The sequence below is a fragment of the Sardina pilchardus genome, chromosome 8 (assembly GCF_963854185.1).
Source record: "Sardina pilchardus chromosome 8, fSarPil1.1, whole genome shotgun sequence".
NCBI lineage: Eukaryota > Metazoa > Chordata > Actinopteri > Clupeiformes > Clupeidae > Sardina > Sardina pilchardus.
Window position 1 is genome coordinate 25,802,473 of NC_085001.1, and position 17,407 is coordinate 25,819,879.

At 41.4% G+C, this 17,407-nt stretch overlaps 1 protein-coding gene across 1 annotated transcript; it reads left to right on the forward strand.

The window, feature by feature from the left end:
• Positions 1 to 10,701: 10,701 nt before the first annotated feature.
• LOC134089717 (uncharacterized) lies at positions 10,702 to 13,900 on the forward strand. Its single transcript, XM_062544161.1, has 2 exons — positions 10,702 to 11,538; positions 12,177 to 13,900. The coding sequence occupies exons 1-2, from the start codon at positions 10,702 to 10,704 to the stop codon at positions 13,785 to 13,787; spliced, it is 2,448 nt and encodes an 815-aa protein (XP_062400145.1). The 3' UTR covers positions 13,788 to 13,900.
• The last annotated feature ends 3,507 nt before the right edge of the window (positions 13,901 to 17,407 follow it).

A 17,407-nucleotide genomic window follows, 5' to 3' on the forward strand; every position in this document is an offset into this window, starting at 1 on the left:
CTGGAGAGCTTCTTAATGCTCTCTGAGGGCAGACTAAAGGCCTCTGAAGAACTCCAGCTACTTTCACTACTCTGTTTAGAATGACAGTTGCGCCCACAAAGAATGTGTTCACACAGAGTTTTTTCAGGCACATAATATGATGAGGATGAGCTGGAGCTCAGTGTACTTTCCAGTTGGGAGTGGATACTGTTAACAAACTCAGCAATTAGGTCATCATCCACCGGCGGTACATCTTCCTTCTCCTTCTTCGTTGTCTCGTGTATGTACAAAGTCAGCACTTTCTTGAACACATCTTTCATACATGAACCAGCATCCTCATCCTCATCCATCTTGTTACCGTGAACTTCATCAGGAGGATGCTTCTCACTTAGACCTCTTGGTGGGGATGCAGGTCTACTTTCAAATTCATTGGTCAAATCAAGATCATCCAAGCTTTGGTGTGGTACTGGTTTGACAGAAAAGGAAGGCACCTCGGCTCGTTGTTCAACCTGATTTCCAAGCTTTGTGTGGCTTTCCTCTTTGGGCACCTGTCCTTGTTTCAAGATGAAAAAATCTTTCACTTTATCTTGCACAGTTGGAAACATACGAGAATAACGTATAATATTCTTGGCATAGCCCCCTTGGTTTAGCTCCATTTTCTGCAGGAGACGGATTGCAGATTTTGCAATACCAGAGACATGGGTTTCAATAGTTGGTGGTAAATTAGAGGTTTGGCCAGATTCTGCAGAGACAGCCCTGTCTCTCTCACTAAGAACATCGCTCACGGCACGGATGGCTTTAAGTTCAAACTCCTCACTTGTAAGTGTCTTCATACTCTTTGACAATGAAGCATCGCTCCTAATATAGCCCTGCATTCTGTTTACATCTTGTGGGCCTTCAATGTTGGAGAGAATTGTAGCTAGGGCCCCTTCAATCTCTGAAGGTGTGAAAGTTCGATCCACCCATGTTAATCTTAATCTTTTAATTTCCTCAACGACAAAGAGAGCTACCACCCCTCTTATGACCTCTTCTGTGTAAGAGATGACATCAGCCTCAGTAGCTTCACCATTAGATTCAAATGGGTGTAATTTTCCAACTGAAGCAAGTGATGAACAAGCAACTCCTTGTGGTGTATGTTCTTTGAGATGTAGATCAGGCGCTGTTGTTTTCTGGGCATATGCATCCTTTCCTTGTTTCAGAATGAAATCGCTGATCTTGCTCTCAATGTTCTGGTAGATGTGATGAGCATAGGCAGAATTCACAGTTTCAATAATATGTGAGAGATCTTGAAGACATCCCATCACTGTATCCACAATCTCCGCAGCAAAAGAATCAACATGACCTAAGGATGCCTCCTCTCTGAAGGTATCCAACTCAGATAACACTTTAGTCACCATTCTGTGTGCCATTCTCTGAAACTCTGGGCTCAACTCTTTCTTGGTGCTTTCATTAGAACCAGCAAGGTTAGGCAGAGCTAAACTTTGTGGAGACCACTGGAAGGGCTGTTGTGAGGATGATCTACCAGTGTCAGCAAGCTTATTGAGCTGGATCATCACATGGTCAATAACAGAAACCTCTGACTCTGCAGTTTTGTGCTGTTCCACTTTCGACCAATTTGACCGGTATGCTTGGTAAATCTTGAGGACAACCTTTTTAGTGTACATAGTGGTGACATCATCTTCTGAAGAATGTTGGGATGACTGTGGACTTGCCATATCGGTTTTGCTTTTCCCTACCGAGGGCTTTGATAAAGTCATGAACCGCTTGACCTCATTTAGAATCTTATGGAACATGTCCGTGGCAGAAGACAAAATCATCTCTTCATTGAATCCAGGAATTAAAGCGAGGCTCGCAAGAATGGTAATGACTATGTTGAATACGATAGAATCAACAGTCACAATGTAGGATAAATCAGGTCGATGCTTTGATGTAGTCGACGGCAAGGAGTTTGAGTGGCAGGTCCTGTCCTCCACTGCTTCTGAGTTGTTTTCACCTCTGAGAAGCATCGCAAGGACGGCCTGGGAAGCTTTAACAGAAAAGTCCGGGGAAAGCTTGAAGTACAGCTCCCTGTTTAAAGGGCAGCTGGCAGGAGAACCGGGTGAACAGTTTTGTTTTGCGGTCTTTGGAGAGGCCAATATTTTGATCTTTGCAGCAAAGTCATGAAAGACTTTGGATATCTCTCCTGCCTGCTCCTTGTTGAGATTGGAGCTCTCCATGAGATTTAAGACCGATATCACCGTCTGCATAGTCATGACTCTTGCGTCTGAATCTAGCACCACTTCCTCATGGTTTTGGACATTGCCTAAAATGTTCAATGTGTCTAACCTTTCATAGATTGCCTTTACCGTTTCCATTTCTAGCATCGTCCCTTTACTAGACTGAGTTGAATCTTTGCTTGAAGTGATCCTTTTAATAGCCACAAAAAGGGACAATTTCACCTCTTCAATAATTTGAGCAAGGATGGAGTGGTTATAGGGTGTGTCCAAAGGAGACCTGTAAAAGCAGGGAAAGTTAATCATTTGAATAAAAAACAAATAGCAGTAAAGCACTTTGTTCTGTATTGTTGCATCGGTTCAAGAATTGTTCAAACTGCATCACTTACTTATTACATGAGGCCTGAGGTGACACAGGAGCCTCTGGTGACTTCTGATCGAACATCTGAATGATCCCGAAGTACCTCTTGAATGTAGACTCTGACAAGTAACGAATCAGGCCTAAGCATGTTTCTACAAATGTCAGTCTTGTCATCTAATAAGGACCAGAAAAATGATTTCAGTTAGAGCCGAGTTTATGCACTGCAGAGGCTAAATAAATGCATGTAAACAGCTACAACTTACATCTTGCATGCCCTCTGTCAAGACATCCCATTGTCTAGGACAACACATTGAATCGTTTAGTTAGAAAACAGACATGAAAGAATAAATGTGTCTTCTACAATTTTTTATGAAACAAAAAAATTAAATTGGCTATGTTGTCAGTGGCTCCCAAGGTGTAGGACTAAGTACAGTACATACAACAAGGGTGTAGCAGATTCACGGGTGAAAACACAGAACAAGAAACAACCAACTACAGGTCAAATTTGGAAACCACTGGGTGATATGAAATTATTATTCTACCAGTTTAATTATTAATACCAGTTAGTAATTTTGACAAGAAAAGACATAACAAAAGGTGAATTATGCAGACAGACAAACAACGTAGCATAGGCCTACCCATCACTCAGGTTCTCAATGACAGCAATGACATCGCGATGAACCAAGTTGCTCCTCTTGATCTTCACTAGCCCTCTGTGCAGGGGCCGGGCAGCTGGACAATCCGGGGATAAGTTCTTGCCTTTCTGCATTTTCAAAGTAACCTACCTAGTATAAGAAACGATCCGCTTTAACTCTCTCTACAAGTAAATTAATCATTCTAGCCCTGTCGAGCGCTCTGCATTTATGACGTATGCGCATCCTGACCTGACGACGAAGACGTCATGAATGGCGTCGCCATACCTACACGCGACATCAGCAGCACTGGGAAGCTCTCCCTGCAAGAAACATTTTAGCAAAGATCCTTCATTACTGAAGCTCCGCTTTAACCCTCTCTGATTTTAGTATGCACAGTACAATAATCGCAAAATTCCAAGGGTTCAATGTAAATACTCGTTTAAAAACGTAGGCTAATTCAATAGAAAGGCTTAAATCATTGATGAAGCCTCGCATGGACGGTCAACTTAGAAAACAGCTGGCCTAAATCCAAGGCTTAGCCTATAGCCTGCCAACTCTTTTACTATAGTGCACTATGAAGAATGTCCCTTTCCAGTTGTTAAGTCAGGTGGGGAAAATCTTAATCATAATGGTGACCTATAGGCTACTAAAAGCAAATTGATTTACGAAAGACACCATGCAAATTGTTCAGGTGCTGGACAATAGGTTACAAATATCTGCTCCTATCCTGATGGTCAGTAGGCTATCTTGTGTGGTGCATGTTTAGTGGCCCGCTATAATAGATGTCGCTGTTGATCAGTCCCTGCATAAATAGGCTCCGGTAAAGCTACTGACAAAACTTCATGTTAGCCTGGGCGACGGAAAAAAATTAAATGGGAAATGTTTAACCCATTGTTGTAGCAGGCTATGCTTATGAGTATTTAGCCTAATATGAGTAGGTTATGGTAATACTTTTGCCTCAATAAAGTTATTGGTGTTTTTTTTTTCTTTTTTTTCTGAGCTGCGCAACGGTAGGCTATTGCTCAAGTATTTCCCAAGTTGTGTGACCATTATGGTCTACCGACAGTAAGAATATTCTTGTGAATGGAAGCTATAGCCTACTCAGTAGCCCAATAAAGCATTCTAAGAAGTTTTATCCTGATGACTCAGTGTGTGTTGAAATGTCCGTTCTCATAGTCGCTCATGATATTACAAGCAACGCGCATGCACACACTGTGGTCATACAGTGTCTACCCAACCTTTCCATACTTTACAGTGAATGCCTCCGCAGGTTAAAGACTCTCCGCTACCTAACTAATCGCGTCTACAAACTTAATGAAAGAGTAGGCTATACATTTCTCAGTTTTATAGGACTTGATTGAGATTATCGAAATCCGGCAGGTTGCCATTTGGGATTGCTAACGCAGATAACAACTACATAGAAAACTTGAACTTTATTGCATTACAATGTCATTTTCAATTTTTAAAATAGACTGAAGGGGACAACCCCATATACACCTCGGCACTTATCATGATAAAAATGTACTCTTTTGGCGAGGGTCAGCCCATGGAACGCAAGGGAAGAGGGCAAGTTTTCTTCTTTATGAAAGTGGACGTGCACCGAATTGTTACAAAGGATGTGATTTTTCCTCTGGATTTATTTACTTATTCCCGGTCTGGAGTCCTACACCATGGAGACTGTTGGAAAGAGTTCAAGTACAAACCTGATGCAACTACTTCCAAGATTACTTTCAAACACACTCGAACATGGACAAGAGTGGACTGCCACCTGGCCTGTGCCTCCCTACCTCTCACATCTTTTGAGACATTATACTGATGAATTATGAATTGATGAATTAAATAAAGTAACTGTTAAAAGGAAAAAAAAACCTCACTCATCTGCCTCCAAATGTTGAGTCCTCAAGAAAGGGGAAATCATACACTCATACTGTAAATGGGCCAGTATCGGTTCTTCAGAGCAGAATAACCTTTTTCAGTGCTTGAAAGAACCATCGAGGCATGCCTTTCACCTGATGTAATGGTTCAACACAGAAGTTTTGACTCTCCGTGGAACCATCCAGAGATTTAAAGAACCATGTTACCAAGCATGTTAATGTCTGTATGCTACTATATGGTATGCGCCGCTGGTTGGGCAGGCAGCTCTGGGTTAGTGTGTGACTCACCTCACTGTGTGTGTGCTGTGTGTGTTCACTAATTCTGTTAAATTGGGTTAAATGCAGAGAAACGAATTTCCCTCACGGGATCAAAAAAGTATATATTCTATATGGTTCATGCCAGCACAATGGATTTTCAGACATGATCCTCAATTTCTTTTTAACCTAAACTAACGCCATGAGTCATGCTACTGTACCCAGCTCCAGCCAGTCACTGTTATCTACCGTGGCCTAATGGGCTCTCAAGTTATACCAGGCGGAAAGGAGGGAAAACAAACCAACCATATGCTTCAGGCTGAGCGTTGTGTCTTTGGAAACAGGTAGGGAACAAATGATGGAAAGATTTATAATGAATTGGCTGAACTGTTCTCTACATGGGTACAGCATGGTTGTAGGCCTACATGACTCGTCTGGTAAGTCAATAACATATAATTAGATTTTTATTTTAATTAAATTACCAATTATGTGACTACTGGTTCAGATTCCTCTACCAGAACAGCCATTGTTTTGGGTCTGTCTGTTCTGCACATGTATGAAACACGAGACCAAGGACACAGGCATCGCTCACACATTTAACATGCAGGTGTCAATTCCAGCAGTCTTTGTTTCTTTCATCATTGTCATCTAGAATACATTTGATAGATTATATTATGCATAAATGCTCTAAAATACTGTTCCAGGATGAATGAATTCTGTGTATTTGTCAGTCAGTCTGCCTGCCTGGATAATATTTGGGCTGGCTGTAGGCCTACACAAAGGCCAGTTGTGCTGAAGGCCTTCCATTCAGTTGTCCTTTTGAGGAACTTTTTATAATAATCAGCATAATGCTATGAAGTATATTAACATGTACAAATCAAATGCTATTGATGAAAAGAAAACCAAATGGGTCTGTATTGTCATGGTCTTAGTAGTAATTCCATACCTACCAATATGCCGGTTAGCATCAATAATTCACATGTTTAAATGTGCATGAAAATAGAACCCATGAACCCATATTATGTCATAAGAACTGCTTATGTATAGATTATGTCACTTGATTTTGGGAGGAAAGACTGAGGGTGTGAATGTAACCTTTCATTGTGAAATGGCGCCCCTATGTGGTCATTTTCTATAATGCATCTGTGCTACATTTCATTAAAAAAAAAAAAAAAAACATCCAAAGCATATTATGGTTTATTTGTTTTATTAAATGTTAAAATAATAATGATAATAAAGTGAAATGAAATGTAATAAAATAAAATAGAAAATGAAAAATTAGGTTCTGCTGCACACACAGCATTTCCGCACAGACTTGGAGACGGATGAAAAGAATCTGGCAAAAATGTTCCGTTTCTTGGATTTCCCCTCAGAGCCCTTTTCTGTCTGGGATGTGGACGTTTGTGCCTCGCTGCTCTGACCTACAATGGAGCAGGAAGTGTTTCGAAATGAAAGCTTGTCAATGTTTATGGAAAATAATACACAACAGAGTTACAGTGACTATATACGTGAAACTCATAATCAGAATCTCAAGAGGCTGCTATCAGAGGTTTTCCTCTTTTCCTGAAAAGTGTGACACACCTGCAGGTGAAAAGATGTTTTTTTTCTTCATTTAAACTCGTGAGCTATTGGGGCATAGGTGTAAGCAATATTCTTAGTGGAAGACAACCCTATATGTTTATGGAAACCGATTGATATTTCTCTAAACTGGACACAATTAATCAATTCAATGAAGTAATTTACAACTAGAAATGCAATTCCAAGGAATTACCAGTGCATGAAAATGCAAAAATTGATAGATAATGTAGATATGGTTACTAAGGTGTAGCTAGGGTAAACATGGTGGTTGCATAGTTTACAGAGAGTTGATAGTGTGAAGGTAGACAGTTTAAAGCTGAAACATTCCCAGTTCTAACTTAACTAATGATTACTATTCATGTTAAAATGTTAACTATGGTAACAATGATAACCAGGTTGATTGGTTAACTTAGCTACTGATTTCATAGCCTGGATGCCAGACCGAAGTTTAGCCCCGCCTCCATTCTTTTTCTGCAGGGAACTTCGGTCTGGCATTGCTCCGTTCAGCTGCTACTATTCGAGATACACTTCGGCTCGGACCAATCACATTTCACAGGGCGGGCTTTACGTGATGATTGACATATGAACAGCAGTGACGTTCACGGCTGCATGTGTCCTCGTTCAACAAGTTGGGTGTGAGACCATGTTCGCTTAGGTTGATTTTGATTGCAACAGAAACGCTATGGCTATGAATGCATAATTTGTTCATGCAGTTTGGCCTTTCGTTTATCTTAGCTATTGAAACGGAGGTTTTATCACGGATTCGCACAACTATTTCTGAACACTTAGACCAACGAGGATATGTGGGAAAACTTCAGTTTCACTTTCACCCAGTTAAAACAGCATGTTTGGGTGATGTTGTTCCCGTTTGTTTAAAAATGTCTGTTTGCTCGTTGGGTTAACGACACACTTCCCCAGCTGTTCATTGCATACAGTTTGAAGGAATTATTTTTAAAAACGAAGGAGGGTGTTTTCCATAGCCTACCCTGCTACATATTGCTGTCTTAGATTCGCAGATACTGACAGCCAATAACTTGTTCTGTTTGGTTTGGTCTATCCAATGAGTGCAGAGCTATCCCCCCCGCACTGTATCGGTTGAATCACGCCCCATAATCGCAGCTGAATGGAGCAGTTTCAGACTCATATTCTGATAAGAATTGAGTATGACGTCGTCAGGCTACTGATTTCATGCAGTAACGGTAAAAATGTTAACTATGCTAACTATGCTCACAGTGTTAACCAGGTTGATTAGCTAACTTAGCTAATGATTTCTAGCAGTTATGCTAAACATGCTAACTATGCTAGCAATGCTAACTATGGTAACAATGCTAACTTAAACTAACAATGCTAACCAGGTTGATTAGCTAACTTAACTGATGATTTCTAGCAATAATGCTAAAAATGCTAACTATGCTAACAATGCTAAAATTGCTAACAATGCTAACCAGGTTGATTAGCTAACTTAGTTGATGTTTTTTGCAGTTATGCTAAAAATGCTAACTATGTTAACTATGCTAACCATGCTAACTTGCTAGTGAGGACTTTTATTTTGAAACATTTGTTGCTAGGGTATCCATGGTGGCCACTATCAGGAAACAAGAAGTTACTGCAGTATAATCATGTTGGTTGCTATGGAAACGGTCATAAACACTTAATTTTAATGGTTGATATATTGGTTGCTAGGTACATGGAGTTTTCGTGTAGTTGACTGGAGGCATAGTTCTAGTTGATAACTGACAGTTGGAATGGTTGAACAGTTAAATAGTTGAGTAGTTACAATGGTTAAATGATTTAATAGTGTATTATTGCAGTGAGGACCTTTATTTTGAAACAGTTGTGGACAAAGGAAGTAGTGAAACAGGATCTGTAGTCTTAATGAGATTGTATGCTTAAAGCCTGAGACAGAAGGTGCCTCTCATATAGTGTTTACGCGTCCTCTCTCGCTCCTCGATCCTCACTGATCTTTCTTTATGTAGATCATTGAGGATCGAGGAGCGAGGGAGGGCATATAAACGTTGCTTGAGAGGCACCCACAGTAAATACTTTAAAAGTTGTATGTAGATAGTCTAATTGATGTTGATAGATAGAATGTTTAATGGATGTTGATAGGCAGATTGTTTAATAGATATTGATTGAGAGTTTAATGGGTGGATGAGTGAATGGTCTGAAGAAGATGAATGGATAGAAGGTTGGATGGAATGTGCCTTATATTCTTGTTAAGAGAGACACTGATACAGCTCTCTGAGAGTTGTTGATACAGGTGTAATCAATTTAACTGGCTAGTCTTAAGAGAGCCAGAGTGTACGCTTAAAGCCTGAGACAGAGTAAATCATTTAAAAGTTGAATGTAGCTAGTCTAATTAATGTTGATAGACAGAGAATTTAATGGATGTTGATAAACAGTTTAATGGGTGGATGAGTGAATGGTCTGAAGAAGATGAATGGATAGAAAGTTGGATGGAATGTGCCTTATATTCTTGTAGAATGGAGAGACACAGCTCTCTACTGAGAGAGTAGTGGATACAGATACAGGTGTAATCAATTTAACTGGCTAGTCTTAAGAGAGCCAGGCCTGAGACAGAGTAGATTGTTTCAAAGTTGAATGTAGATCGTCTAATTGATGTTGATAGGCAGACTGTTTAGAATGGGTGGATGAGTGAATGGTTTGAAGAAGATGAATGGATAGAAAGTTGGATGGAATTAGGAAGACTTATGTTGATACCGTTGATACAGGGGAACAGAAAATGTAGTCTCAAGAGAGCCAGTTTAAAGCCTGAGAGAGAGAGAGAGAGCTGCTGCACCTGGACTGGCCACCTGGCGTAACATTCTAATTGCTGCCGTGATGTCATAATGAGCAATGTTAAGTCTATGGGGAAATGTTTAATAGTTTTTAATTTACAGTTTAAAAAGTATAAAAGTTACAAAGTTGAAAAATATATTGCACAGGTCTCCTTAGTAAGACCTACGTAACAAAGTTTGAATCAAGTTTCTACGTTAAACGGTTCAAGCTGAATTGCGAGCGTTAGAAGAAGTTGCCTAGTAACGGGAATGCTGGCGAGTTTGACGCCGCTCTGGCTGGCTTGTTTACTTTCAGTATTTTTACTATTTCTCATTATTATATTAATAATTAGAGTGCATGAAAATGCACTCTACTGTTATACTGTTTATTCTTATTATCGATATTATTCTTCTTCCACACTTTTTGTGCGTTCAATTCAGCTTCAACCGTTCGACGTAGAGACTTCATTCAAACTGCGCTGCGTAGGTCTTACTTAGGTGACTTCAGCTATGTAAATTTCATCTTTGAAAACTTTATCGTTTATTTTATATGAATTTTTAAAAACATTTTTTCTCCCATAGACTTAACATTGGATTATGACATCACAATGAAGTCGTTAAGCAATTAGAATCTTAAGCCAGGTGTTCAAAGCCACCTGGCAGCAACTCTCTGTCTCAGGCTTTCTGGCTCTCTTAAAGAGTACATATCCTGTTCAACTGTTTCCTCTACCCACAACTGTTTCAAAATAAAAATCCTCACCATTTTTGCATTTTCATGCACTCGTAATTTCCTTGGAATTACATCTCTAGTGTTATTTGATTTCCATACTCAGTTCAGTAGTTAAGTCCAATAGTTGTATGTATCTACGCATTTCATAATATCTCCGCCGTAATTAGTTTATTTTTGCGGAGTTGGAGTCTGACATCCTACGCTTGACCGGAAAATGCAACTGAAGTTCCAGTAGACCTACAGTACAGCCCACTTCTTACACACTTCTTCATGCATAAGCAACAGCTGCTGGAGCAAGGATGAGGAAATATTCGATAAGTGAACTTTACCGGCTATGGGGGAATTATGCGCCTTCTGCGGAGCTTCTGTGTCAACGCGACATTCTCCGACGTCCGAAGTATGTCCACCGAGGATCTCGTCGCAACAAAATCTACACGGCTAAGGGAGGCAAATCAATCCCATGTCTCTGGACTGCTGATCGTGGTCGTTTGAAGCCTGATAGACGAGTTGACCATACTGTGCTTGCCCGTCTGCCCAGATCGGATGTGCACAGTCCGTCAAACCGACTGAAAGCTGGGCTATTCAACATACGATCGCTCACCAACAAAGCTTCTCTTGTCAGCGACTTCATTATGGATCATAAACTGGACTTTCTATGTCTCACGGAAACCTGGCAGCAGAGCAATGATTTCTTCCACCTGAACCAAGCAGTCCCGCATGGATTTGTTTACATCTGTAAATCCCGCTCATCCGGGAGGGGAGGTGGTCTCGCACTGCTCTATCGCGAGAATATGAAACTGACACCACTCTCTGTGCCTGATCACACCTCTTTTGAACTGCTGGCTGTTCAGATCAAAGGACCTACACCCACCATCATTGCGGTATTGTACAGACCTCCTAAACTATCAAACACATTTATTCCTGAACTTTCAACTGTTCTTACTGCTTTGAATGCAATGTCTCCTAATGTCATCCTGATGGGGGATTTTAATATACACATGGACAATTGTTCTAATGCATTCACAAAAGATTTTATGCTTGACTCCTTTGGCATCACACAACATGTTAACTGTCCAACCCACAGCAAAGGACATATTTTAGATCTGGTCTGTTGCTCTGGTATCAAGCCTGGCAATGTCAGTAGGCTACTGCTGAACTACCCATCTCTGATCACAAAGCTGTACTGTTTGACATCTATCTTCCTGTCATGAAGTCCAAGGTTCAGCGTGTGATGTCATATCGCAACATCAAAAAGGTGGAACCTGAGGAACTCACTTCTCTAATTGCCACTTATCCCTCACCTGCTCTGAATAGTTCATTAGGGGATTTAGTTGACCACTATAATGAATGTTTGTATACAGCACTTGACAAAGTTGCTCCTATGAAGACGCGCACTGTTTCATTTGTGCACTCCGCTCCTTGGTTTACGCCAGAACTTCGGCATATGAAATCCTTGGGCCGACGCTTGGAGCGGCTGTCAAAAAAGACTGGTCTTACTGTGCATAAAGACATGTACTCTGAACACGTACATGAGTATAAAAATGCTCTCTGTGCTGCAAAAAGATCATACTATGCAAAGATAATCAGTCAAGGAAACACCAGGACCCTCTTTTCCACTGTTACTGGTCTTCTTAAGCCACCTGATAACATCACCCATCAAGAACTCTCTGATGAACGCTGCTCAGCCTTCTTGAACTTTTTTAATACCAAAATTGAGGCAATCCATCAGCAATTAGAATGTTCAATTAATCAGCTGAACCATCCATACTCACAGTGCACCCTGGGCTCATCTTACAACAATGAACTCTGTGAATTCAGTCTCCCTACTGAAAGTGCCATCTGTGGCCTCATCAAAAAGTGCAATTCCTCCACCTGTCAGCTGGACCCTCTTCCAACAAGCCTGGTTAAGAGTTGCCTGCCATCTATTGCTCCGATGATTACATCAATTCTGACCACCTCTCTTCTCTCTGGCACTGTACCATCTGCCTTTAAAACAGCTATTGTCAGACCAACGCTGAAAAAACCTGGATTGGATTCTAACAACTTCAACAACTACAGGCCTATATCTAACTTGCCCTTTCTCTCCAAAGTGCTTGAGAAAATAGTGGCGACTCAACTCCAGGATCACCTGAAGGACAATGATCTCTTTGAGCCATTCCAATCTGGATTTCGTCCTATGCACAGTACTGAAACGGCCATGGTTAAGATTACTAATGATCTCCTCTGTGCAGCTGATGATGGACTTATTTCCATTCTGATTCTCCTTGATCTCAGCGCAGCCTTTGATACCATCTCTCACCATGTTCTACTGGAACGTTTAGCTAATATCGGAGTGCGTGGCAGTGCTCACCAGTGGTTCACCTCCTATCTCTCTGGTAGGACACAGTGCGTACAAATGATGAGCTGCAAGTCTGAGAGTACTGCTGTGACAAGAGGGGTGCCCCAGGGATCTGTGTTGGGCCCTCTGTTGTTCATTATCTACCTTCTTCCACTTGGCACTATCCTCAGGAAACATGATGTTCAATTTCACTGCTATGCTGATGACACCCAGCTTTACTTTTCAGTGAAACCTACTGCCACCCTTCCGCCAGCTGCACTTACTGCCTGCCTCCATGACATCAACGTGTGGATGACACAAAATTACCTGAAGCTGAATAGCAGTAAGACTGAGTTGCTACTGGTTGGCTCCAAATCAGCTCTTACTAAGATGGAACCTATCACCATCTGTGTAGATGGCAGCACCATCCCTTGTTCCAAACAGGTCAAGAGCCTTGGTGTCATACTGGACAATACCATCTCGTTCAATGCACACATTAACACCATATCAAGAAATGCCTTTTTCCATCTAAGGAACATTGCACGGCTCCGCCCAACACTCACCCAGCAGAGTGCAGAAGTCCTAGTCAATGCGTATGTGACTTCCCGCCTGGACTACTGCAACTCAATCTTGTCTGGAATTCCAAATAAGCTACTTCACCGGCTCCAACTCATCCAGAACTCTGCAGCGCGGATTATAACATGCTCCAAATCCACCAGCCATATAACACCATCGCTCATGCAGCTGCACTGGCTTCCAGTTGCCTTCAGAATAAATTTCAAGGTCCTGCTCCTGGCATACAAGTCCCTAAACAACAGCGCCCCTACCTACCTCACTGACCTACTGGAAGTGTACACTCCTGCCCGCCCTCTGAGATCCTCCTCAGCAGGCCTGCTACGTGTCCCTGATGTGAACCTCTGCACTCTGGGAGAGAGGGCTTTCAGCTACATTGCCCCCAAGCTATGGAATTCATTGTCAGACTACATCAGACACTCTGACTCAATCACTGTCTTTAAAAGTAGACTGAAAACATTTTTCTTCAAAAAAGCTTATGGACTGGCTAACTGACTTTAACATTTAACATTTTTCTTTTCTTTTTATTTCTATGTGATGATTTTGCAACCCTGTAAAGTGACCTTGGGTGTCTTGAAAGGCGCTTTAAATAAAATGTATTATTATTATTATTATTATTATTAAGTTGGAATAATAAGAAACCTAGGAAGAACAGTACAGTGCATTTTCATGCACTGTAATTAATCACTGTCTCCATATAGCCACACAACTTAATGAGCTGTCTCTGACATGAGCAAAGATCTAATTTGTTAAATTTCAATATAATACAATCTATATTCCATATACAGTCTAGAATATTTGCAAAGGAAATAGATTGGCATCATACCAAGTACATACGGTGCCATATATCTGTCGGTATGGCACTGTGCATTCTCTGCTCCGTGGAACAAGCTATTTAGTTGACTGAGGCCTTACCTGCTGTCCCCTGCCGTATATCATTTCCTTGCAGCTTCCTTGCACTTGCATTGGCCTCAAACTTCACTGGACCCACTACATTTGTCTTAGATATATACTGAAATCACAAACAGATCATTTTGACTGGATTCATTCAAGACAGAACTTCCTTTTACACAATAGCAGCATAATGGAATGGCCAACAAAACAAATACACATTTCTTGTTATTTTTTTCAGTAATGTTGAAAATAGTTTTGCAGTAACTTCACTGTACCTTCTTGTTGACCCTCAGAGTCTTTATTTTGGGTTTGATGCAGATCTTCACTTCTGTTTTTACTTTGCTCTTTGGCTCTCCTAGTCTATTTGCTGAATCAGTGTGTAAGCCAATGATCAACCCCAAAGAACTGGTGGAGCAGGCGACATCCTTGACAGAACGATTCGCACCATACTCTGAGGATACACCAACGGCTTGGATGCTCTCGGCAGTTGAAGACCTTGTGGTCTTTACAACTTGGTTTTCACCATCTGCAACTGATGAAACTGCTTCCATCACCTGGTTCACCACTCGGTCTCTCAACAAGTCCACTGTCTCACTCAGAGTATGAGACGAACAGGTAGAGTCTCCAGAGCAGCTTTCATATGCAGTCTTCGCCATACAGCCGCTGGAGCTTGGTGTTCCCTGGATGAAGTCCTCTGGGCCAACCGCTTTGCTTGGGCATGATGGAAACAGCAGCTGATGCAAGAAACACTTCACAAACTCCTCAACAAACGTGTAGGGATCCTTAAGAGAAGCACTTTTGTCTGTCTCATCATTTTCTCCACACAATAATGGAGGACCTAGATCAGAAGGCAGGCTTAGTCCCTGGCAAGTGTTCGTTCTCAGCAGATGGACCAACTTATATGCGAGGTCACATGAGAAGGTTTCTATTTCCCCACTAGACATGAGCCTATCCAAATGTGTCAGAGCTTGGACTTCATCTGCAATCTGTTCTGTATCTAAGGCAGAGTCTAAGGTTGTGGCCTGACATAACTGCCATGCTCTACCATCAGACATTGCATTTTTGCTGGAGGACCTCTGCTTTGATATGGATGTATCATATCCTGCTCCAGGCTCTGCTGTCCCAGTAATGGTAGATCCCCCATCCGCTTCTGATGTACTGGACACGGATATGAATGATGACTTTTTGTATAGAGCGAAAAACTCCATTATCCTTCCTTGTACTTCCTTCAACAAAGATGGCACACAAGTTTGCTCATTTTCCGCATAATACCCAGAGAGGTCATCACTACCTGAGGTTTCACTCTGGTCCAAACTCATTTCTGACATGGTCCCAGTTCTTCTTAGAAATGGTGGTTTGCAACACAGGAGTGTCTTTAGTGTATCAATGACTGTTATTGTAACACTAGTGGTCTGGTCGATAGATGAGGTCAAAGATGAGGTCAAATGAGATGAGGTAGATGCAATGGAAGAGTGTTCCAGTCTTTCATGAAGTACCTCATTCACCAGTTCATTGGCTTTCACTTGAAATTCCTCACTGGAGAGCTTCTTAATGCTCTCTGACCTCAGACTAAAGGCCTCTGAAGAACTCAAGCTACTTTCGCTACTCTGTTTAGAATGACAGTTGCGCCCACAAAGAATGTGTTCACACAGAGTTTTTTCAGGAACATAATACAGATGGTACGGGTTGAGAATGCTCCTTTCATTCCCGCACATCGGGACTCCCGAAGCATCGGGAAAACTGCAACCGCAAGGGGGCAACATAGACCGCCCGAGTTTTCGAATGGTTACAGCCTACCTCACAGCTCTCTCACTCGACGTAGCCTATAACTCAGTCAGTCCAGCAGAGATGCCAGAGCAACGTTTTGGTCAACGGAGAGGGAGAGAAATGCTCCGCATATCCGTCTCATTTAATCATTAAAATGAAAGTGATTGGCGAAATTAATCAAACGACGTTTCAATAAACCATTGTTGAAATGAATGAAAATGGTTTTAGAAACCTATAGGCCTATCAGAAGGACTATTTCCTTCAATTCAACCTGAAATAGGCTACTCGAAAGGCAACCTTAGATTAATTCATGAATTCATTACGGTTACAAGACCGCATTTCCGTGAATAGGCTATTATTGTCAACGTCAAGGCGAAGACGAAAGAGATGGACAAGATGGACATTTTGGCAACATTTACATGCTAGGAATAGGCTACTTAGAAATGTGTAAGCTATTTTAAAACGGAGGCTTGTTCATTTTAACCGGCGACGTTTCAAGTACATTTCGCGAATAAAGCCTATTGAAGTTCACATCCAGCTGTGGCGCAAGTGGTTGATGCATAGGTATCGCATGCCAGCGACCGGGGTTCGAAACCTAGTCGCGGAACCCATCAAAAGAAAATAGCCTACATCGATTTATTAAAAGAAACGAAAGACTTCCTGTTTTGAGATTCTTTTTATGTTTGCGATGTCTGCTGAAAAGAAAAGTTAATATGTTAATTCGTGGTTCAGCGCGCACTCACACACATTTTTACATTGACATAGTGTCGGGCTCAAGTGTCGTGTCGTCCTCAGTGCCGCATATAGGCTATAATGTAGTGACCTGGTTAGACGAGTGTGGGGGAGGGGGAATGATCGCACAAGACAATAATGCTCTTCATGAAATGGATCTCACAGGCGGCTGTCTGTTTTTAAATGTAGCCTAGGCTACTACACCACTTGCGAAATCGGACGTGGCACATAGCCTAATTATTAGGCTACTGGATAGCAAATCCATAGACTTTGTTCATCCTATATCCTTAAAATGAAAGTGATGACTGGCGAAATTAATCAAACGACGTTTCAATAAACCATTGTTGAAATGAATGAAAATGGTTTTAGAAACCTATAGGCCTATCAGAAGGACTATTTCCTTCAATTCAACCTGAAATAGGCTACTCGAAAGGCAACCTTAGATTAATTCATGAATTCATTAGGCTACGGTTAAAGACCGCATTTCCGTGAATAGGCTATTATTGTCAACGTCAAGGCGAAGACGAAAGAGATGGACAAGATGGACATTTTGGCAACATTTACATGCTAGGAATACTTAGAAATGTGTAGGCCTAAGCTATTTTAAAACGGAGGCTTGTTCATTTTAACCGGCGACGTTCAAGTAGGCTACGGCGACGTTCAAGTACATAGGCCGAATAAAGCCTTCCGAAATTCATATCCAGTTGTGGCGCATGTGGTTG

What these genes read in the sequence shown, in the direction of transcription:
- LOC134089717 (XM_062544161.1), top strand. Translation starts at nt 10,702, where the DNA reads ATGAGGAAATATTCGATAAGTGAACTTTACCGGCTATGGGGGAATTAT. An exon ending in CTGGTATCAAGCCTGGCAAT is followed by an intron (nt 11,539 to 12,176) that starts GTCAGTAGGCTA and finishes CCATACTCACAG; the next exon opens with TGCACCCTGGGCTCATCTTA.